The 24,828-nt window shown below is 40.7% G+C and overlaps 1 protein-coding gene across 4 annotated transcripts in view; it reads left to right on the forward strand.

Annotated features, from left to right (window-relative positions):
• FAM120B (family with sequence similarity 120 member B) overlaps nucleotides 1-17,490 on the forward strand; it is a 69,970-nt gene extending 52,480 nt beyond the window's left edge. For all 4 annotated transcript variants that reach the window (XM_061624439.1, XM_061624438.1, XM_061624441.1 and 1 more), the window contains 5 exons: nucleotides 10,814-11,020; nucleotides 12,325-12,433; nucleotides 12,946-13,083; nucleotides 14,920-14,980; nucleotides 17,367-17,490. In XM_061624439.1, coding sequence (XP_061480423.1) covers nucleotides 10,814-11,020; nucleotides 12,325-12,433; nucleotides 12,946-13,083; nucleotides 14,920-14,980; nucleotides 17,367-17,379 — 528 coding nt within the window. In that variant the 3' untranslated portion in view covers nucleotides 17,380-17,490. The remainder of the gene's footprint in view (nucleotides 1-10,813; nucleotides 11,021-12,324; nucleotides 12,434-12,945; nucleotides 13,084-14,919; nucleotides 14,981-17,366) is intronic.
• Nucleotides 17,491-24,828: the final 7,338 nt, after the last annotated feature.

The raw sequence follows: 24,828 nt of genomic DNA on the forward strand, positions 1-24,828 counted from the left end.
AATTCCCAGGATTCTTTGGGGGAAGTCATGTGCTTTAAATGTATGGTGTGGATGTGACAAGAAGCCTTTTCATTATGAATAGAGGACTACAAAAACCTGCATATGAAAGCTGAATTGCATGCTTCCTGATAACTTGCTGAGATATTGATTAATGTGGAGAACTCACCAAGGTATAATTATCTGGACAGTAAGTTGGCATTTAGATGCTCTGACACACCACAGACATGCGGCAAGATCACATGTCACCATCACGTAGCTTAACTTAAATTTCATATTTTTTCCAGGACTTGCTCAGCTGTGACCTTGACACTTGTCTATGCCAAAAAAGTAGGGTTGGCTACTGATTCAAGAATTTTGAGTTCTGCATTTTTAGCAATTTAATTAAGCGTTTAAAATTGCATATTACAACAACCTCAATATAAACAATTCTTTTTGAGATTTTAAAGGAAGTGGAAGATAATTTACATTTTAATAAACAGCTATACCACCCATGTTTTTAAAAAAGTCCATCTTGAAAATATTAAAGTTTGCTACCTGTTACTGTAGCATCCCAGAATCAAACCATTTTCAAAAACGAACAAGTGTGCTTTTAACTCCCAACCCAACTGATTAAATTTTTCATCACTGATGAATTTTGTTATATGGTAATGATTAGTCAATTCAGGTTTTTTAATGAATGATCTATTGGTTAAACTAATTAAAACTTGAAGCCCCACAAAAATGTCACTCAGGCCTCCTTCGCTCAACATGCTTAGCCAGATGGTGCAAGCATGCAGTTACAGCTCATGATTAGGGACAAGAGCTAAGGAGTTGGAGGCACTGCTTGGCAGTGGTTCCGCTCCTACTTAGCGGGTCGTCTCCAGAAGATAGTGCTTGGGGAACATTGCTCGACACCGTGGGTTCTCCAATGTGGGGTCCTGCAGGGTTCGGTTCTGTCTCCCATGCTTTTTAACATTTATATGAAGCCGCTGGGGGCAGTCATCAGGAGTTTTGGAGTGCGTTGTCATCAGTATGCTGATGACACGCAGCTCTACTTCTCCTTTACATCTTCTTCAGGTGAGGCAGTCGACGTGCTGAACCGTTGCCTGGCTGCGACAATGGACTGGATGAGAACTAACAAACTGAGACTCAATCCTGACAAGACTGAGAGGCTGTTGGTGGATGGTTTCTCTGATCGGATGGTGGATATATACCCTGTCCTGGATGGGGTTACACTCCCCCTAAAGGAACAGGTGCGTAGTCTGGGAGTCATCTTAGACTCTTCCCTCACACTTGAGGCTCATGTAGCCTCGGTGGCCCGGAATGCGTTCTACCAACTTCGGTTGGTAGCCCAGCTACATCCCTATCTGAGTAAGGAGGACCTCTCATCAGTGGTACATGCTATGGTAACCTCGCGTCTGGACTACTGCAATGCGCTTTACGTAGGGCTACCTTTGAAGACGATTCGGAAGCTACAGCTAGTGCAAAATGCGGCAGCCAGACTGCTAACAAGAACTAAGCGGTCTGAGCATATAACACCTGTGCTAGCCCGTTTGCACTGGCTTCCAATATGCTTCCGGGCCAGATTCAAAGTGTTGGTACTTACCTATAAAGCCTTATACGGCGCGGGACCACGATATCTGTCGGAACGCCTCTCCCGATATGAACCGGCCCGTACACTACAGTCTACTACGAAGGCCCTCCTCCGGGTTCCGACTCATAGGGAAGCCCGGAGAGCGGTGACAAGATCTAGGGCCTTCTCAGTGGTGGCCCCTGAACTATGGAATGGTCTCCCCGAGGAGGTGCGCCTGGCGCCGACACTATCATCTTTTCGGCGCCAGGTTAAAACCTTTCTCTTCTCTGAGGCATTTTAATTCCTGTTAATTGTAAATGATTATATTTTGATTTTAGACTGTACAGTTTTGTGTACAGTTTTGTGTTATTTTTATTGTATTTTTAATGTTCACCGCCCAGAGAGCTGTTGCTAGTCGGGCGGTATATAAGCTTAATTAAATAAATAAATAAAAATAAACCACAAGCTCCAGTTCAGACAGCACACTAAGACAAACCTTGGCCTAGCTCAACATGGCAGTAAAAAGTCTGGGAAGGAGTAAAACAGATGCACACTCCTCTCTGGGAGCCCACGCATTCATGCAATCTCACTAACCCAAAGTGAACCACACCTTTGTGGGGACTTCATCCTGTCATTTACCACTCACCTAAATTTACTGTATATTATCAGCAGAAGCTACTCTTTTTTGTGCATAAAAGAAGGCTGGTGGGAACACAAACATTTTGTGGCTTGTTCCTGTCTCTTATTTGCTAAAATTGAGAAAACAATTTAACCTTGATTTTCTCAGCCTCAGAAAATAGCAATAAATTTTAGCACCCCACTTGCCCCCTCCCCTCCAGTACAGCATGATTCACTTCCTAGGGTGGTTTGAAATGCTAAACCTAAAGGGTCACTTGGCAATGCAGAGTAGATTGCATTAAAGATAAGATACTGCTTACAAACTTCCATCTCTTGCATACTTGGAGATCATCTCTTTTTAGTTCTAATTTTAGCTTTGTGAAATTAACAAAAATGAAGGAACAACCTGTGTTGTTTGAAAGTTATTGTTCCAGTTGCTATCTTGTTGCGCAAACATGCTGACAACATGAAGCAAGCCCAAGCAGGCACACATTGAAGGCAATACAGACGGAGCCATCCCTAAACCAAATGATGCCTCAGGCGAGGAGTGTTTTCATTGCTCCCCCTCCATTTGTTTAATGTTTAAATACCTTATTTCTTACTGCATTTGTAGCCCATTTCACAACTTTGATCCACAATAACTGTGCATGCTAGGATCTGTAAAACTGTTTATTTGTGCTATATGGACTTTTTGTATTGTTTCAGCTGCTGAGTGAATTGTTGAGTAGATAGTCGGTGATAGGTGTCTCTGTAACTCAACATCCCTGGTGGTTGCCTGTCCCTAAATCCATCCCTGAAAATGTAGTGAATGGCTCAATAGCCAGACTACTCAATAAGGACTTGCTGCCCAGCACGTATGTGCGTAGCATATATTACACCCATCTGGCCTACTTTGAAAAACACTTAGAAAAGTTCTGTAGTATCTGCATTTTGCAAAGGGAAAGAGATCTGTGGCACTCTAAGGAACTTTATTGTGATAGCCATTAGGAATTTAACACCACATGTATGAAATAAAGGTCACTGCAAAGGTAGTATGCCCATTATTTTTAATGCTTTATTTGTCAGGAGAAACACTGCCATGGCCATCAATAGCAAGGTATTATTATATGTAAAATAAAAAGTTCCTTTATTGGGTCAGACTTCTAGGGACGTTGAACATGAGCAGATAATTATCAGCTTGCTCAAGATATTTTTGAGAATTTGTATTAGTCTTATATAGATGCCTAAAGTGGTGTGGACTGGTAGTCTGTCATTTTAGACCCAAACTGAGAGAAGTTTCACATGGAAAAGCTGTTGCATGTAATTTTTCTACGAGGGCTAATACATATTCATTGTGTAACTGATATGTTAACCTTAATCAGGTGTACTCTGTATTAGCAAATATCTGTCTTCTTCAATTCTGTAACAAAACCACTTAACAGTGTATATTCGCTGTGGCACTATGAAAAGTCCATTATGATTTTTTAAAGTATCTGTAGTCCAGATGGTCCTCATGTGAAGAGCATGTATGTGTGGGAATAGAAGTGTGCCTTCTTATAATTCAAAAATTGCCGTTGATAATGGATGGGACTGCCGTTTTTTAAAAAACAAAGGCATTACAGGCATATAGCCTTTGCAACAGCAATAATAGCATTTATATAGTGCTCTAGATGAGTTCATTTTATTTCCATAAGTGAAATAAAAGCCAGGTCTGCATTTTCATTCCCATTTCATTTCAGATGGGGGGAGGCATTTCTTGAGGCCACCTAGTGAGCTCATGGCAGAGGTGAGATTTGGACTTCTGGTACACAGCCCATTCTCTTAGCCTCTGTGCCACCCCAACTTGTATGGGGCCATTCCCATATATATATATATATATATATGGGAATGGCCCCAAAGACATGTCCACACAGTTATAATTTATGGAGTGGGATACATGGTTTAGCATATCTGTTCCTCACAGGATGTTTTCAGCCTGTGCTGGTCATCAGCTGGTCCACATGGTAGGGTCGTAACCTGAATGGTTAACTTCCTCGTTATTCCTTGTACAGTTCTCTGCAGTGCACTTCTCAGGGCCAAAACAGGAGTGCAGGAAATTGCTTTGTGGGGATGCCCCAAACTGAATCCCTTTGAACTTTAGAAGAGAATTTAACTAGTTTGGATTTTTGTTTATAAACATGGCTCTATTTGTAGTAAGCTTCTTGCTGATTTATTTTTATTATTATTATTTTCGGGTTCTTTTCAGTGGGATACAGAAATGTAAAGTGATATTGAAATTGTTGTTTAGGTTCACTCCAGAGCCTTAGCTAACAGTAAATATCAGTTTTGTTCAACCAAAGTATCACTTTACACAAATCTGCCAATGAAGCACAGTAAATAAACCTTTCTGAGCATATATAAACCCCAAACTGCTGATTTGTTTACTGTTAAATATTTACCGTGTGAAGCATTAGGGACATTTAAGAACTGGTTATTCTTGTTTTGTTCTTCCAACAGATGCCTTAGTTGGTAAAACCCTCCTTCTTTTTAGCCACATTGCCTTTGCTCCTACCTTGACTAAACATTGAGCAGGAAGGTCTTAGTTTAAGCTTTAGTCTTTTTTTAAAAAAAAGAATACATAGTAAGTATGTTTTCAAAATAAATGACATTTTACATTCCATCCGACAAAAAAAAAAAGATGGATAGAGCTGTCATCAGTCTGCAGTCTTTGATGCCAGCTAAAGCTGATTGATGCCAACTGAAGTTACCATCTTGTTGAGGTTGTATTTCAGCTAAAGATGTAACTTGCTACAGTTTTCCACTGTCCAAGGAAACTGGTAGCATTTTTTGTAAAGAGGGTCTAGAAAGTAAGTGGCACTTTTACACATTATTGGTTCCTCGCCATTAAATGTACAAAGTGATCATTCCTTTGATGTTTCCAGATGGAGGCTCAATAAATGGGTCATTCAGATGTCACAGGCAAGTTGATTTGCTCATTTGCATGGGTTGATTTAATTTGCAAATGGCTCCTAGATTTACCATTCCTTGTTGTCAGCATTGCCTCTAGGTGAGATTTGTGCCACTCTTCACACCAATGAGGTTTATCCTTGATTCAGAAATGAGGCAAGCTTCCCTTCTGTTCTGCCCTTTTACTTAAAACGCAAACAATAACATCCATACAGCCAGGGAGGTTGCAGAGCCAAAGTGTGCCTTAACTGACCTGGGCAGAATCCTAAGAATCTTAGCTTACAATTTTTGAGAAAGAGGGGGAAGGGCTTGAGATTGCAGAAGGTCTGAATGGGGTCTTTAGATGTCATTTTGGATCAGTTCCCTGAATTTGGACCCTTGGGTAGATAGATCTACCAGAGCACACTATTGCAACTTATTTATTTATAAAGGTGTTCCTATACCACCGTATCATAAAATGCCAGGCTTACAATTATAAAACATAAAGCACCATTGAAACAAAACAAATAATCATTAAAGTGACTGAATAATTTTTTTAAAAGGTGGAAAGGCCTGTCAGCATGAAAAAGTCTTCAAGAGATGCCTGAAAGTCAAAAGGAAGGATGCCTGTGGAGTCTCTGCTAGAAGAGTGTTCCACAGCATGGCCCGGCAAGGCTAAATGTCTGACTTCTACTTGAGGTCAGTTGGGCTTCTGTAACACAGGGACAACTAACAGAGCTTCTCTGGATGATCTCCATGACTGACTGAGATAAAAGGGCTCAGGAGGTCCCTAAGGTATCCTGGACCCAAGTTGTTCAGAGCTTTATATATTAACACAACAGCCTTGAACCTGTCCCAGTAGCATATGGGCAGCCAGTGTAGATGCTTTAGCAGAGGTGTCACATTCTGTCAGCCATCTTCCTCCATCAGCAATCTAGCTGCATTCTGCATCAGCTGGAGCTTCCAGAAAAGCCCAAGGCTATTAACTTGTGGACAAGAGTATCGCTTCACTAATCAGGGTTGGTTGTGTGCCTAATTCTTTAATATGGTGCATTGGAAGTGAGGGAGCAATTAGTTGACTTTGGTGATTGCAGCTCCATATTAAATCCAAATGAATCTAAAGCAAATGTGTTTATTAGGAAATCAGTCAGTTTTTAAAGAATGAGTTTTTAGTTTAGTTTATTTAATATCCAGTATCGACAACCTATGCAAGGGAAGAAGAGCATTGCATTCTGTGGTACTCCTTGTAACTGCACTTTAATTCTGAGAAGCAAAACTCTCAAAAACACAAAATGTGAATATCTTTTAGGGTGTAGTTGCACCCTCCTGTGGTCCCATTCCCTTTAGGGTTGGAATCTGAGAAAAAGCCGCTGAAAAGCAGGCATACATTATCTATTAGTCTAACTGAGAACATTTGTTCTCATGATGTTGTTAAAACGCCACTGGTAGCTATATACAGGGAGTGTAGTAGAAAACCAAATCTAGAAAAAAGAAATGATTGTGCAAAAAAGGAACGTTACCATATATTTAATTGGTTTGCAAAATCATGGTTGTAATTTTGGTTTTCGGTAGAATCTGGATTCTTGCCACAAGGAGAGAAAACAAAAGAGAACGCAAAAGGAACATTAGAAATATTAAATGTATCAAGGCACTTGAGGGCATGAGGAAGAGAAAAGGTGATTCTTAAGTCTATCTCACTAGGATCCTCCTCCTGTTTTCATGTTACTAACTGCTGCCCATATATTTTCTAGCCCAAGAGTCACAGAGAAAGATAACACATGCAGAGATTGTCCCACATCAAAAGCTGTATTTTTCCTTGTGCAATGTACAAGGAATTTCCATGTGAATGTCACCTAGACCATCTGGCTGTAGCTGTCAGTCATTTCATTAAAGCACCTAAAGCACTTTCTCTTTTTTAGCTATCTTTAACAGGTTTAAGATTCTTTTGTATTACTTTAAATGGTAATCTAATCTACACATAGGCCATACATATGATCTTAATCATCTGCAGTTTCCACCAAACTGTCCCATAGTTTTTTTCACACAACATAATATTAAGTCTTTAGTGAGGTTGCTAGCAGTGGACATTGTTTTCCTTTTCCCAGGACCATGGAGCCAATGGTTTGATTTCACCCTTCCACTAAAGGCACTCTTCAGCTTCTTTTTCATGGGAACTGTGAGGCCATTACACCTGGGACCGGCATGTGAATGATGAACCAGATAGATGGGGCCAATGACATGTTTTTTCCATGTGGAAAAACCCTGCATGATTGGCTCTACCCAAGAACAGGCCTGTAGCTGGGGGATGGGTGCGCTGCCCCCCTCAGAGCTGTGCTTTGCCCCCCCTTGGGATTTTTTGGGGAAATTATCTTCTTTTTAATTTGTGACAACAACTTCCATTTAAAGAATGACAGCTTGCTTTAAGAACAGAAAATAGGACCCTCTGAAAAATTCAATGAATAAGGCAGGATGAGTGCACAACAAAAGCCTAATCTGGAAGAGCCCCCAAAGTCTGCTCACTCAGGACTTTCCCTAACTGAGGGTGGATTTTTCATGATCACAATCACCCTATAACTACTTTAGTGATCCAGGAAAAAAACAGCCTGTATAGTGACATGACCCTTGAAGAGTTAAATATTAGAACTTTGTATTATGGGCTACAGTTAGACACCACCCCTTGGACTTTCCTTTGCTCTGCTTTTCATTTTCATTTGTGTTCTCTACCCAGCCAGCAATAAAGAAGCAGGTGTGTTTGCCTGCAGTAAGAAGCAAGAGTTTGTTTATTCTGCAGTTATAATGAATAGAGTAGGACTGGGTGCTTAATGTTAAAGGGTGAAATAAAGCCATAACGTGATCTGAAAAAATGACTACCCTTTACACTTTTAAAGCACTCATTATACTCACAGTCATAGTGACTATTTTTTTCTTTTTCTTGAGTACTTGATGGCAAAGGATGAAAACAGCCCAAGAGAAATAGAAATATTTCCATGTGCGCTACAACACCTAGATTGTAACTCAGACCTAACATCTGATTTTCCCAGTATGTGCAACTCAACATGAGGCCTTTTCAGGGTTTGTGAACAGAAGAATCAACCCAGCAACCAGTTGAAATAAATTCCAATTGCTTTCCACAGTTAGTTTTCAACTGCTTAGTTAGTCCTTTATATAGAAGCTAGTTAAAAAGCTTTCTCTTCATTGCCCAACAGGAAGGAAAATCTAAAGATGAGGAGTAAGACTAGAAGGAGGGACTCTCAAGTAGATTTAATAAACACATCCTAAAGTATTTATTTTCTCTGTGCCCTTCCCTCAACTTGTAGTATGGACAAGTTTGTTTTTCAGGTGGAATCTAAAACTGAGATACTTAATGCAGCATCAAAGCCAAACTCAGGAGCTCACATTCATTACCAGAGTAGTTCAGTTCACGAACAATCAGAACACAGGGACAGACTACAGGTGAAAAAGGACTGTAGCTATAGGCAAGGTCAAGCTTTGAATCTGGTATTCCTGGGGATCTCCCCCAAAAGGGCGAGACAGTTCAACTGATTAAACTTCATTAATGTAAGTTAACACACACTCTGGATGGAGAAGGACCGACAGAAGGTCCCTCACTGCCTTTCCCTTCCTCTGGCCTGGCCCGGCCCTCATGTCCTCTCCACCAGTGGGGTTGGGATTGGTTGGCGCTATGTGTCTCAGTCCTCCAATGCCACAGCTGGAAATGTGGCTGCCCCACCTGACAAGGAAGGCTAACTACAGGGCTGCCCAAGATGATGTGTCATTTCACACATGGTCCCCTCCCACGCAGGATCATCTTCTGGAAAAACAACTCCCACACTCCTGTGGCTCCAAAGGGCACCACAGAGACACAAAAAGTATAGCGGAAACAGAAGCTGGCATTTTTTCCCAGAGGCAGCTTAAAAGCTGGATGTTTACCTTAAAGCCGGGGTTCTCTTACCACATTAGCCATTATTATGCAAATAAATGTGCATAAAGAAAAAATATGCTATTTTAAAAAATTAATTATGGAATGCTTGCCTAGTCATGAATAGTACCATATGATAAGCTCAAATAGGCTATGAGTAGAAAACTAAAGTTCCCCCAACAAAGGCAGTTAGGTTCTCTTGACTGCAAAAGAAAGAAGACCCAAACATCACTTCAGTAGATATGCGCTGCTGGAGTGGCACCTAAAATTAATGGGATTGTCTATCACCCGTAATTAAGTCATCCATCAAAGACAAAACATACATACTTCACAGCAAGAGCTGCCAGGTGGGACAGTGTCCTAGCTCTCCTAGTGCCATGGGCAAAGAGGTTTTGACTCAGCTAGGCATTGCTGGAAAGCATTCAGGCAAAAGCAGCTTGTGCATAGGTAGCAGTAGGATCCCTCCTGCTTCACCGTCCCCACCGTCCTTCCCCCAGTTCTTTGATTTCTTATTATGTGTTCCTGGGAGGCTGCTGCAGCTGGCACAGCTTCCTTGCCATTCAGGCTGCCCCACACTGAGCACATTCTCAGTGTTGCACATGTTTGGTACGGTGGGGATGGTAAACTAGCAGCAGGCCTGTAGCCATGGGGGCAGCTGTGAGTCCCGCATGATACTCCAGGCTTTTCTCTCTTTTTTCCTCTCCTTGCATTTTCAGCCTTAATTTCTTTTAAAGTCTTTTATCTGTGGAGATATAAAGAAAACATGCAGGCATTATTCCACCCAGTTGCTCAGTAAGAAGTAAACCTGCTGTTTATCGTCCAGGGTTCTCAATGCAAAAGCACTAGGATAACTGACAAGCACTTAAACATTAAAATTAATAGCTCTTTCATTTTACTAAAATTATTTATTCAGTTGTCTGTCTTTAAAATATTAGAGGCCCTGTATTTGGCATTTTGCTATTTGAATTGACGTTCTTATCTTCTTTACTCCCTCCAGTGGATCCAGCACAACATGTATAGTTACAAACAGGCCGGGCTACTAGTTATCACATCCTCCACATTCAGTCACATGGATTTGTTTTTGTCCAGTGGCCTTCTAATTTTGTGTTTGTGTGATGTACTCAAACAGTAATTAGATAGATTTTTCTCTGCATTTTCCTATATTGGGTGGTGGTGGTAGCCACAGGATTTCTGTATGATGGAGGAAGCCAACAAGACAGATGACTGCAGCTCTGATCCATTCTTTATTCCCACTCATGTTGAGGCATATGGAGGTACAATTTTATCCATCTCATCTATTAACATTGCTGGCAACACTAGAGATACTGGCCATCTCATCACAATAAGCCAGAGTTAAGGGTTTATTGGGAATGAGGAGCATGCTTGTGCATGCTGCTTGATCACTCCCACTTTGTTCCTCCCCTATCATAAGTGGAAGAAACAACCCAGGAAACTGCCGTTAAGCTTGGTTTCACGTGACATCCAAGCCTGGGATTGTGGCTTGTTTCTCCCTAACAAACCAGAATTGCTAGCCAGCCTTAAGCTATGATTTGTTGTTGGCTTATAAATCATGGCTTATTATGGAGAAACAAACCATGAGCCTGGGTTTAGATTGCACGGGCCGCTAAGATTAATTGCAGTTTCCTGGTTTATTTCTCCCACTGCATGCTTTATTGTGACATGCAAACACGGCTCTAATACAATAGAATAATTTCTATAAAATGGAAAATTCTGAAATATACTTCCACTGTATCCTATTGTAATAGAATCATGTTAAGCACAAGCAACGGATTGTCTCTCTTTTTTAAATGTTTTAACAGCTTGCCCAGGTTGATTCAAGAGGTGTCCAGCTTGGTTCACTCTTCATCCGAGGTCTAAGTGTGATGATTTCGGCCAATAGTGCCTGTGGCTTCCCCTTTAGAATGGATGACTTAATGCCGTGGCGTGTATTTGATGGGAAACTCTTTCAAGAGAAATACCAACAGGTCCATAGAGGTTGCCCTTTACATGAGCTTTTGGAAGGCAATGTAAGTACATAAGCTTGGGGTTTTTTGTTTTCAGAAAAACAGGCTTAGTTTGGGAATTTTTTATATTTTGGGAAAGCTAAACATGTTTCTTTCAAACTGAAAATAGTTCCCAGCTGTTAATTTTTTCTATTGCTGATGTAATAAATAAACATATAGATATGGCCATCTTCTTCATTATATAGAGAAGCATTGCAAAAAAATTATTTTGGTCTTGAGATGAAGATCTAAAAACTTAGTTGTTTCAAGTTCCTTTGCCTTGCCCTAGGCCAGGGGTGGGGAACTTGCCCCCACCCTGAGGGCTCCATTCTGTGGGGGGTTATGTATTAAGGATCACATGCTATTGATGGGAGGGGCTGGAGTTAAAAGTGGGTGGCCCTGCCACCTAATCTTTTTCTCATAGACACGCCACCCCTAATTATCTGTTCTTTCTCTCTCGCACCCCTATTATTTATTTATTACATTTGTATCCCACCTTTCTTTCATCATAGAACCTACCCCTATCCATCCATTCTCTCACACACACCAACACCACTCATTTATCCTCCGTTTATTCTCTTTCTCACATTCACACACACAGAATCCCTCTTCCACTGTGGGCCAGTCCAGATGGAGGGGGTGCACCTGCAGCTTGCAATGTGGACGTATCTTCTAGTCATTCGGGATATTTTTTTTAATTGAAGAAACCTTCCTTTCTCTCCAGTGGGATGTTATTGTTTATTTCTAATCCAGATAGGGACCCTGGCATGGGGTTATGGTATTAGGAATGCTTTATCCCTTCCCTCACGTGCATACATTGTGGCTCTAGTGCGCCTGTGATTTGCAGGGGGGGGGCTTACACTCGTTCCAATGTGAGTTTTTTCCACAATGCAGATTGCAGATGTGGAGAGCCAATCCACAGTGAGACCACAGAGCAGGGCAAAGTGTTAAGCTTCTTTTATGCCCAATCCCAGGGTACCAATCCAGATCAGGGTCCTGCACCTCTAATTAGCTGCATTTCTGTGCTGTCTGGGGAGGAAAATAAATCCCTCCCTCTGCAGCCCACATGAAAGTGGAGAAGGAGAGACCTCATAGGTCAGATGGGAATACTCCTTAGGTTGGATGTCTTCAGCAGTTCTGAACATAGCTGGCCTTACTGGAAGTAAACAGTGCTGAGCTAGAAGTGAAATGAAGCTGTGGATGCACTGGCTTCTAAAGTATGCCACTGAGTCCATAAAGTATCTTCTTCTGGATGTTTGGGGATTTCAGTGTAACTTATCTCAAAAAGAGATAATTTCCCACTGTTTTCATTATTTCCCTGTCTGCAGGAGTCTTGGCTTGCAAAGTTTCAGAATCTGATGTCCCTTATCTGCAAAGCATGCTCAGCAAATGGTAGAATAATCCAGAGCAGACAGCGACTGAACAGCTTTATGACAGGTAGGTGTCATGCAAGTTCTTCAGTAAATCAATATTGACAATATTTATTACCCTTAACCCCTAAGCAGGAACCAAGGGCAACTATATATATTGTGAATTTCCCATGCGATTATTATTCTATGTCATCAGTTGCGAATATCCTGTGTGAACATAGGAAGCATTAATTGGCAGTTCATGTGGCAAAATAGACATGTCTACATATATGATAACATATATGCAAGGTGTGAATGGCTTCCTACACATAAGTGCTGTCTGTACAGAAAACAAATGTGAAGCAAAGCTGCCCTAAGCATGTCTAAGTGCCATGTTCATTTCTTCTATGCTTTTAAAGTCAAATGCCTCAATATTTTTCCATTATTGCTTAAAACAGAATAGTGATAATTTTGTCAGCTGAAACGTCAAATTAATGCATATACTGTAATTTTCAATTACACTAAAATTGCAGCATGAGAATTCTGGATTGCTTTTTGTTAGTGCATTGTCAGTATTGAGTGCAATAAACTCTTTTCCAGAGAGGCAAGAAAGAGGAAGAGGTTCTTGCTTTCAGAATGCAAACAGAATTCAGTCTCGTCCTTACCGTCATCACAACAGGGATTGTCTGTGGAGAGGCCCTCAGTCAACTGACCATTCTTTTGAATCCCAGCCTCTGGGTAAAAAGGCAATTTTTAAATGAGCTTTTGGCTACGATCTTAAAATTGCTTACTGTTTTGTTGTTTTTACAGAAAGTATTGCTTAAGAACTTGTTCTTAACCACTGACAAAACGTTAATTGACTTTATGCAATGAAATGTAAGAACAGACTGGAAGGTTCGTCTTAATTATCCATCAGTGACATTTTATAACAATGACAGAAATAGATAATCATATCAGTAGATAATCACATCAAAATAAAACAGCTCCTTCAGTTCTAAATTTGTTCCACACAGATATGCAAGATTTTCCTGTTTGAGCAGAAACTTTCTATAATTTGTTTTATTTCAGATTCTTAAGGAATTCACTGATAGTGTCTGCTGACTGCTTTTAGTTTCAGATTCTAATTTGTTCCCCAATTCATTAAAGTATGATTGAGTCTTTGGGCAAGATCTCTATTTAATGGTTCTTGGACATACTTGAAAGTGATTTGAAATAAAGGCTTTTCCTCTTTCAAGCCTGAGTTTTATTCAGTGTGATTTAAATATCACACGTAATTGTCTATAATTTTCTTCCATCTCACCACCACAATTTGGCAGCCCTTTATTAGTCCTCTTGTAAACATCAAGCTTAGAGCACCTGTTAATTTATCAACTGAAACAATGCAAGTTTAATTTGCCACTTTAAACAACTGTCTCTCTAACAAAGTCTTCTATCTCTGTATGTGGCCATTTCTTGGATAATTTAGAAGGATTGCGACTGCACAGAGTATGGAACCAAGCCAAACCTTCTCAAAGCTTGGGGTGAAAAGGCCTGCTCAAGCAACCCTCTTACATCATCTAAGGTTGCCAGAGGAGAGAGGAGGCTGAGCTGCATCCTCCTCTGGAGTTCTGTGTACTGGAGACTGGTCCATTGGGACAAATGTGGCCCTGCCCCACCAACCTCAGCCAGCCTTCATGTGCCTGCCTTCTTACTTAGAGCTAGTTCAGGGAGTGGCACTGCTTGTCAGCTTCCTCCTCCTTAGTGTCAATGCCACCCTTGTAGAACTCAGTAGGCAGGAGGATGAGAACAAAATTAGAATTAGTTTGCTCTGTTTATCATTGGCTCTGGTTCCACCTATTGTTGGTCTCCCTGCCTTCTGCCCTACTAGTCCCAATGAGCACTAGCCCTGACTGGTTCTGTGTGGGATATTTTGTTGACTCGTTCTCCTATGCCTGGAAGAAGTGATGGAGACAGGCAAGAACTTGGAGGACGTGCCCCTTCTCACAGCATCCACTGCCCTGAAAGGAAGGAAGCAGTGTGACTTGGATTTCCTCATAGGACCAGGAGTTGTCCCTCTTGACTGGAATCCTTTTTGACATTCAATAAAAGGAGACAGGTTTTGATCCTCTGAGGAAGTAGAAGCTGTACCTCTTCCTTCATGGCAGGCAGGCAAATTCCTCCTTCTCCTCCTCCTCCTCCATAAAAGGACTTCCTCTGCAGTGGTGCCTCAGTTATGAAATCCCCTCCTCCAGGAAGTACGACTGGTGCCAACTCTGCTGATATTTCAGTGCCAGGTTAAGACCCACCTGTTCTTTTCAGGGTGGTGTTACGAGTTTGTATTGTTTGGCTGTGTTAGCTCCATGGGATGTTTTATGCTAGATCTAAGGTTGATTGTAGGGATGAGTTATCTGCTCTGTTAGTCTGTCAGGTGGTTTATATTTTAATTGAATTGTAACCTGCCATGAGATCGCAAGATGAACGGCGGGGTAAACGTATACTAAACAAATAAATTCTAAAATAATTTCTGAAATTCTATGAGGAGCAAGTTTTTTTCCTTTTCTCTGAACATAAAAGCTCATCTTTTTTTCCATTCAGGTCGAGAATATAGGCCAAGGCACCAGCCTCTAAGGGGACAAAGATTTCAGCTTGCTTCTCGGTAAATAGTTGCAATATTAATAGAAAGAGATAGAATGGAAGAGACATTGAGAGAAGCCTTTGTACTTCAGTGTATGAGGCTTATATAGCCTGCTTCTCCAGAGATGGTGAACACATGGCATGGTGGGTTATGCTGCCCTCTTGTGCCCAAATACACACAACGCAAACACTGGACACGCCCCCTCCTCAATCCATTTCCTGTCTTGGCCTGGAGAAGACATGTACGTGCATGTATGTGTTGTGTGTACCCCCAATTGTCTTCTCCACCTTAGCTTATTATTTGTTCAGTGTTTGTATTTATATATAGCCTGCTTTTCAAAGTACTGGGCATACTGTCTTTAATGCTGCTTCTCCTTGAATTTTCACACTAGCTGTCAAAATATAAGGACCAAATTCTCTAGTACCAATTTTGACACAGGGACCATTGGGTGAGGCCTAGGTAAAAGATCTTCAGTTACATTTAATGAACCTATTGAAACAATTTCTGTATCTTTCCCCCCATTATTTATTAATGTTCTCCTGAATGCACTGATCCCCCCCCCAAAAAATCTGTTTTAAGTTAAAATAACATAAAATTGTATTGTCACAACATATATAGAGATTGGACATTCTTCCCCCACCTTTCCAAATGCCTTGCTAATCTCTTAATAAATGGTTTCAGAAATGTAGCCCTGAGGCAGTAGAACTTTACATCTAGATATCCATAAAAGAAGCTACCAACATGAACATCATAGGGTATAACATTTCTCCATGCCCTGGCAGAGTAAGGGAATGCTCCTCAGGTTTTTGCTCCTGACATGCTATAGTCTGTTTAAAAGAGTTGAGGCCATCAAAGAGAATCTAAATCAGTTGCTGTTCCTCCTTTTTTCTGGTAGGGCATAGACTGAGATACTTATCTGAGATGTAGAGGTCAACTGCAGAATACATAGAATTAAAATGAATTGCTATTATAAATTACATTTACCTACATTTGTCTTTATATAACTGTTAAATTATTTACAGTTATAAGATAATATATCTTGACTTCAGCAAAGCTTTTGACAAAGTGCCCCATGATATTCTGATTAGCAAGCTAGCTAAATGTGGGCTGGATAGAACAACTATCAGGTGGGTCCACAGTGGCTCCAGAATCATACTCAAAGAGTGCTTATCAATGGTTCCTTCTCAAACTGGGCAGACGTAATGAGTAGGGTACCACAGGGCTCGGTCCTGGGCCCAGTGCTCTTCAACATTTTTATTAACAACGTGGATATGGAGGTACAGAGCATGCTTATCAAATTTGCAGATGATACAAAATTGGGGGGCATAGCTAATATCGTGGAACACAGAAACAAAATTCAAAGGGACCTTGATAGGCTGGAGCATTGGGCTGAAAACAACAGAATGAAATTCAATAGGGATAAATAGAAAATTCTACACTTAGGAAAAGGAAACCAAACAGTTATAAGATGGGGGATACTTGGCTCAGCAATACAACATGTGAGAAGGATCTTGGAATTGTCGTTGATCACAAGCTGAATATGAGCCCACATTGTGATGTGGCTGCAAAAAAGGCAAATGCTATATTAGGCTGCATTAACAGAACAACAGTTTCCAAATCACGTGAAGTATTAGTTCCCCTCTATTCAGCACTGGTTAGGCCTCATCTTGAATACTGTGTCTAATTCTGGTCTCCACACCAAGAAGGATGCAGACAAACTGGAACAGGTTCAGAGGAGGGCAGCAAGGATGTTCAGGGGACTGGAAACAAAGTCCTATGAGGAGAGACTGAAAGAACTGGGCATGTTTAGCCTGGAGAAGAGAAGACTGAGGGGAGATATGATAGCACTCTTCACGTACATGAAAGGTTGCCACACAGAGGAGGGCTAGGAACTCTTCTCGATCATCCCAGAGTGCAGGACACGGAATAATGGGCTCAAGTTGCAGGAAGCCACATTTTGACTGGACATCCTAACTGTTAGAGCCATATGAAAATGGAACCAATTACCTAGAGAGGTAGTGGGCTCTCTGACACTGGAGGCATTCAAGAGACAGCTGGACAGCCATCTGTCGGGAATGCTTTGATTTGGATTCCTGCATTGAGCAGGGGGTTGGACTTGATGGCCTTCTAGGCCCCTTCCTACTCTACTATTCTATGATTCTATGATAGGGAGGGGCTTAATTATGCAATTCCAAGCTGCTAATATAAATGTTTTATTTCATTTTGTGCAGCCATGCAAACATTTATTTATTATACTTGTATACCGCCCCATAGCCGAAGCTCTCTGGGCGGTTTACAGTAACTAAAAACAAATACAATTTAAAATACATCTTTAAAAACATCAGGTTTTTTTCTGTGTATATGTAGATGGGTTGTTTACTTTAGCCTCATGACTTTGTTTTTTCAGATGGCCCAGATGATTCTCCTCCTGAATGGAAATGGGGAAGAAAAGAGTATGAGCAGACAAGGAGTTTTGATAATGTATGGAATATTAATCATTATTAATCATTAAAATTAATTGATTCACTTTATATTGTGGAAAGAGCAATTAGGCATAATATAGCTTTTTTGAAATGTGATGTATAATGTGTCTTGCCTTGAGCTTAAGTGCTACCTATGTTTTCATGAGTTTATTGCAACACTGCGGCTTAGAAGATGCTCCCTTAAGACAAGCATGCGTCTAATCAGAAGGCAGCAACCACAAAGTAGCAATTAAGTCAAAGGAAGAAGAAATAACTGGTTTTTTAAATGGATCAGTTTTTGATCCAGTACTATTCAAGCATTTTCACCAATAAAGTGGCCGACTGTTTTCTACACATTTCAGGGTGATACAAAAGATGAGTGAATTACAAAGTCTGAAGAGCACAACATTTCAAAATGACCCTGGTTTTTTTAAAAAAATTAAATTCAACAAAGATAAATATAAGCTTATTACACTGAAAGGTATAATCTTCAAACAGGATGGGGGGAATCTTAATATATTTTGGTGATTTTGTGCCAGCAAGAAATAATGATCTTATTAACAGTGAATTATTAGTACCCAAATGCTATGTTGGTTTGTTTAATTAATAGATCTGTATCCTGTTTTTCAACTGGAGTTTCCAAAACAGTTCACAGCTTACATAAAATATAATTGAACCAGTAATAACCTCATACTATAGAAAAACAAGAGTGAATCATACCATAAGCATACTTGAAATCTGATTACAGGGAAAAATTATTTCTGTATACACAAGAGGAGATAAATATATTTGCTATATTTTGATGAGTGTAGAATGTATGTGTTTAGTAGAGGAAGATGCAGTGAGTAATGCAGCTGTCCCAAATAAAATAAACCTAATGCTAAACCAAACATTGTATTGTGTCTATAGGTAGGTGTGAAAGAAAGTTCTTACAGAAAAATGTCCATATAACTAAAAGCCTTTATTTCTGGTTCTGAACCCCTCAGGAAGCATGTTACATGTCTGGGTTTTTTACCAGAAGAACCAAATCTAGAATTCTACTTGCTGATGTATAGGTTATTATACAGCCACAAGAGTGGCTGTATACTATAGCCAGCGTGGATTTTTCACATTCCGCAAAACAAAACCTTCCAAATCTTATAGTCCTGAACCCAGAAACGCTTGTTTAACAACACTTTCAATTTTCATGGCGATACATAAAACAGTCAGAGAGGATCAAGAGTTCAAAGTCTAAAAAGAGAGAGAAAATCCCCAGAGCCCTTTTGGACTTTTTTCTCTCAGAGTTCTCATAATCTGTTGAAATTCATTAAAAATCAGCCATGTTCACAGAGTACCTGTAATCCTAATACTGACCTTGCTCCATACGCTGACCTTCATCTTCTGCAGTTTAAAAGTTAAAAAAATGCCTGGCTAATTTTTAATTAATTTAAGAACTTTTGGCTGGCAGCCTATGATAATGCGGGGCATGCTCAGTAAGAACCAACTGTCAGTGTTCTAAAAGCCTCACAGCTGCTTGGCTTGCCTAATCGGGGCCCCACCCACACCAGACTTTGATTTCACGTGAGACAGTCATGGCTTCCCTCAGAGAATCCTGGGAAGTGTAGTTTGTCAAGAGTGTTGAGGGGAGACTCCTGTTCCACCGAGAGTGCTTCAGTGGCCAGACTGGTTTAACAGTCAGCCACTCTGATTGAAGGTCTGTGAGGGGAACAGGGCATCTCCCAGCAACTCTCAACACCCTTCACTAACTACACTTCCCAGGATTCTTTGAGAGAAGCCATGACTGTCCAAAGTGAAATAAAGGCCTGGTGTGGATGTGGCCAGGGACAGCTTTGGTTTAAATTTGGGGGGGAAGCTACATGTGCCTGCCGTAGAATAAAAAGGTGGGGGAAACACTGAAAAACAGTGATACTGTTCACAATGTTTTCCTTTTGGAAAGGAATGGGACTTCCCTTCTGCCCAGTGCCCACCCATCCAATCTCCTCCCCTTCCTGCCCCTCCCCCAGGTCAGTGTTGAACTGCAACCTGGGAGAGCAGGGTTCAAATCCCCACACAGCCATGAAGCTCCCTGGGTGACCTTGGGCCAGTCACTGCCTCTCAGCCTCAGAGGAAGGCAATGGTAAAACCACCTCTGAATACTGTTTATCATAGGGTCAACATAAGTCGGGATCAACTTGAAGGCAGTCCATTTCCATTTTCAAACATGATTGCACAGAAATAAATCCCATTGAACTCAAAAAGTATGCAAACGATCAAACCCATCCTCCCTTCTCCTCCCTCCTATCCCCTCCCCCTTGCCCCTTCCCTCCCCCTTCCTTTGCCCCTCCCTCCCCCTCCCCTTCCAATACCTTCCTCCCCCTCCCCTTCCTCCTCCCCATGGTCAGTTTTACCTATCTTAAGCATGATTGGATGGAAGTAAATACCACTGAACTCTATAAGCATGCAAATGATCAAACCTGCCCTCCCCTTCCCCTGCCCCCCTCCAATATGCTCCTTCCCCCTCCCTCCTCCCCCATGGTCAGTTTTTCCTATCCTAAGCATGATTGCATAGGAGTAAATCCCATTGAACTCAATAAGCATGCAAATGATCAGACCTGCTTTTCCCCTCCTTCCCCTCTCTTCTCCCTTCCCCTCTCCTCCCCTCTTCCTTCTTCCTCCTCCCATGCCCACTCCAGCCCTCCCCCCCAGTCAGTTTTACCTATCCTAAGCATGATTGCACGGGAGGAAATCCCACTGAACTCAATAAGCGTGCAAACGATCAATCCATTCTCAGCAAACTTGCACAGGATCCCATTTCTTACCTCCTGGATTGAAAAGCAGGGAAATTCACTAATAGGCAAAAAAACCTTGCAGTTTAAGAATGTACCTATAGCCCACAAATATTTCTATCAAACTTTTAAAAGCAGGGAAATTGGGCAGCTATAGTGAGTGCACCAGGGGAGCAGGAGACCTGACCTCCTCTCTGAGATATTGGACTACCCTACAAATTGGTCAAAATGCAAACACAATTTGGGTTGGTCTTTCACCCTCCAATCCACTTCCTGTGTAGCGTGCAAGAATTTGGTAACGTGCCTCTGAGCATATGGGGAGTGGTGGCAACACCTGCAATCAGCCCAAATCATAGAAAGAAGACATGTGCTGTGCTGATCTTGTTTTAGCAGGGAGGAAGCAACATTATTAAGATAGTTGATATAGTTCAGATGGTCACTTTAAATATGTCTGATTTACTTTGCAATTTTAGTGAAGTTTCCTATAGGAAATCATTTTCTCTTGTTTCTATTTCTTTGAGTATGTGAAGTACAGCAACACTTTGCAAAATTTACACTAAAAAACTCCAAACATAATTGTGGAATAATGGCACTGACTTCTGCAGAATAGTCTCCAGTGGACCTCAGGAGTGTCTCAATTTGCACAAGATAAAACAGTGGGAGGTGAAATATATTCAAGCAAATTCTAGGTGTGCTCTATGTTTTTAATTGACCGTGCCCACCTTGCCTTAAGTAAAGTGGTTTAAACATAGCAGGCTCAAAACATGCATCTTCTTTTTTCCAACAGCTAAGAGTCATTGCTGAAGTAGCAACATATAATCAGTCTGATTTTACATCAAACTGCAGTTTCAGATTCCACTGTTAATGCACCCAAAATAGAAATAGAACCTCCAATTTGAAACACAAAAGTCTGTCTTCACCATCATATGACATTGACCAATAAAAAGGCTTTGAAATTAATGAAAATAAATTTGACACAGATTTCTAGGATTCATAATGAGGGAAATAAAATTTTCTAGTTTAGATTCTCTGTAGAAACATTAGTAACACCGGAAGCAAAGTAAGAACACCAACAAACATACAAAAATATAATTCTCCATTTTTGAAGGTGGCAGGTGTTTCCACCACTCACCATATGCTCAGAGGCACATGTTACCAAATTCTTGCAAGCTACACAGCAAGTGGATTGGACTGTAAAAGACCAACCCAAATTGTGTTTCCATTTTGACCAATTCATAGGGCAGTCCAATATCTCAGAGAGGAGGTCGGCTCTCCTGCTCCCCTGGTGCATTCACTATAGCTCCCCAATTTCCCTGCTTTTTAAAGTTTGATAGAAATATCTGTGGGCTATAGGTACGTTCTTAAACCGCAAGATTTTTTGCCTATTAGTGAATAGGACTATAATTTCATGCTGAGGCAACATCAAGGTCAAGTTGTCCTAAATGATAAGTAACTTCTAGTGCTGAGTATACCCATCTTGAACTAGTATATCAGAATATTATATTTTTGAAATAATTCATAATTTATCATCTGAAAAGTAGTCCATTTCTAAGGTATTACATATTGGGCACCCAACATCAGTAACTTCCAAGTAAAAGTAGGTTACTTTGAAATTAGTTACTATCATGTTTGGCCTCATTTTTACAGCCTATTGACTACATGATTTCTAGAGCTCAGGGCAGACATTCTTCAGACCTGAACTAACATTCTTAGGCAATCTTATACCTACTTATCTGGGATAACCCTATTTAATTCAATGGAACTTACTTCTGTCCTGAGAATATATGTATAGGACTGTATTGTTAATATAGCGGAGACTGGGACCAGTTCTTGGGAATGTGTACGTACATATTTGTATGTCATACAAATGACATCTTGAGTGAACTAGACAAATGTACATCTGTAGGGACAAAGAGAACCATTACAATAGTTATTGTATAGAAATAGAAGAGGATAATAAAAAAGGTAGAACAAGAGCCCTATTCCGAAAGATTAGAGAAATTAAAGGGAAATTTAAGCCAAGAGTAGGGAAGTTGAATAATCAACAGGGGAACACACTGACTGACCTAGATGAAATAAAAGGAAGATGGAAGCAATACACAGAAGAACTCTATAAAAGAGATGTGAGGATGATGGATTCATTCAAGGAGGAACCATATGATGAAGAACCAGAAATTTTAGAATGTGATTCCACAAAGGAAGCCACAGACCTGAACTTACAAGATCTGAACAGGGTGCTTTATAACAGATGCTATTGGAGGTCGCCGATTCATAGGGTCACCATAAGTCAAAATCAACTTGAAGGCACATAACAACAACACACACACACAGGCTTCATACTGTTTATTGTTTTAAGCTCTTGGACTAGATCAGCTTATTTGTATTGCTTTTTCAAAGCTGTATGAATTTATATGTTATGTTTTTACTTATTGACACTATGGTTGTAATTGTCCCTATTATGTTTTTGAAAAAGTGTTCATTTTAGTGCTGTTTGTTTGATATGCGGGGCACAATCTTGCATAGAGATACATTGATAATTATGTGGTTTGCCCAAATGTATGTGAACCTTCTACCTCCTAAGAGGAAATGACTTTGCAAGATCCATGTACATCTGTATGTGCAATTGCCTGGCTCACACAAGACATTTGTGTTATCCTTGGCACATGCACTTGAGAGGCCAAATCCCAGCCTCCACCATGCGAAGGGCATTATTGTGGGCCTGAATGTCTGAAGTGTTATTTTTATGCCACCATTGGCAAGTGGGATTTTTTATTTATAAGGTTTTCACCCTGCTCTTCCTCCCTTAGAAGCATGGAGCAGTTTAACGCATAAATATAAAGCACAATTGCTGTGTGTCTGCTTTCGAACAAGGCCAAAGAGGCATGATAATACAATACGCTCAAGCCTTGAGGTAGGAGTGGTTTTATTAAGACCAAGCTTGGACATAAAATAAGGTATGCTAAGGCAACTTATGTCTGCATGTCACTGCATGAAGGAACACCTACAAGTGAAAATGCCAACCATGAACTCAAGTCAGTGCCTTGAAGCGGCATGTGATTCTGTGTTGTAGTTCAAACCCAGGCCCAGTTATCTAGGAACCGAGAGAAACTGCATTTGGAAAAACCTGCTTTGAGAAAAATCAACCTATAACATGATCAGACCATCATTAAAAATTGTGCAGAGGGACTGTGTCTGCTTAAATGCCAGACTTGGGAAACCCCTTCTGTGGTCCTGGAAAGCGCAGCTGGTCCATGGCCTTTATCTTGAAAAGCAAAGGATCATTCCCATTTTGCAGCAGCACTTCCACTTATTGGGGCCTACCAGTAGCAATTTGCAACAATAGAGGAACAAAGCTGCCATTTGACCTAGAATACAATTTTCAACTAATTAATAAAGTGACCATTAGTCCCCGAGGGGATAATAACAGGAGTAAGAGCAAATTACTGTGCTAAATAATGCTTGCTAAGGGGGTGCAAAGGAGACACGGTCATTGTATTGCAAATGTATTGAGGCTCTATTCTCCCCCCCCTAATACTCTTAAAGTGCTCCTACTCAACACTTGCTCCTTCTAGGACCCTTGCAAAACATGTAAGAATTAGCCCTTCAAAGATCAATCAGGATCTAATTGTTGCTAACAAAGTGCCACCTGGTGAGAAATGTTACAATATACCTTCATTACAAAGCATTCAATCTCTTAGCCCTACAACTACAGTAAAAGGGGGGGAGATACTCTGTTTCCCCCTGTTATTTTCAGGCACCTGCAATGCTTATAAAAGGCTTCAAGGCAAAGGAAAATGTGCACTTTGCACTGCCAGGGCAGAGTTAGTGCTGTTATGTTTGCAGTATCTAAGAACAGTTCTTTACAGTACCCAGATCTAAAGCTGTGTTTTACACCAGCAGTTCTCTAACAGGTATCTCAAGAAAACAAGTGCCTGGACCTCTTCTAGTATAAGACAAAGAGTTTGTGGCATTCTGAATTGTTCTTTCCTTAGGGGCAAACCGATCAAAAGAAGCCCATCAAAATAGAAAAGCTGTCACAGCAATGTCAGCTGATATAACACGCACATAAAAGGGGTTAGGGTGGGGGCAGGCAACTTAAATCACAAAGAAGAAAATATATCCTTAAATACGCTATCAGATAAAAATAAAAAAATAAATTCCCATTGAGATCAGATCACAAAGATTTACATACTAAAAACAAAAAATATAGATCAGAACCACTTCAACATGATTCTAACACCTTGATAATTTTATGCCTAAGAGTATTTACTATGCCTAGGATAAGCTGTACTTTAATATACATTTTGTCCCGTGAGGATAGCAGAAATAAAAGGTCTGATAGCAAACCTCACCCCGGGCAAGGCCCCAGGTTGGGACATGCTACCAGCCAAAATTTTCCGCACAGATCCAGTATGGTGGGCGCCAATCCTCGCAAAATTATTTACAACAATCAATGCAACAGGAACATTACCAACCAGCTGGACAACTAGTATTGTCATTCCGCTATATAAGAAAGGTGATCGGGGGAGCCACAAAATTATCGCCCAATAAGCTTACTCAATGTCCCTGCTAAAATATATGCCTGTCACCTTTTAGATAAACTAGAGCACTGGGTAGAAGATGAACACATCTTATCTCCTAT

Source organism: Rhineura floridana, chromosome 4, assembly GCF_030035675.1.
Source record: "Rhineura floridana isolate rRhiFlo1 chromosome 4, rRhiFlo1.hap2, whole genome shotgun sequence".
Lineage (NCBI taxonomy): Eukaryota > Metazoa > Chordata > Lepidosauria > Squamata > Rhineuridae > Rhineura > Rhineura floridana.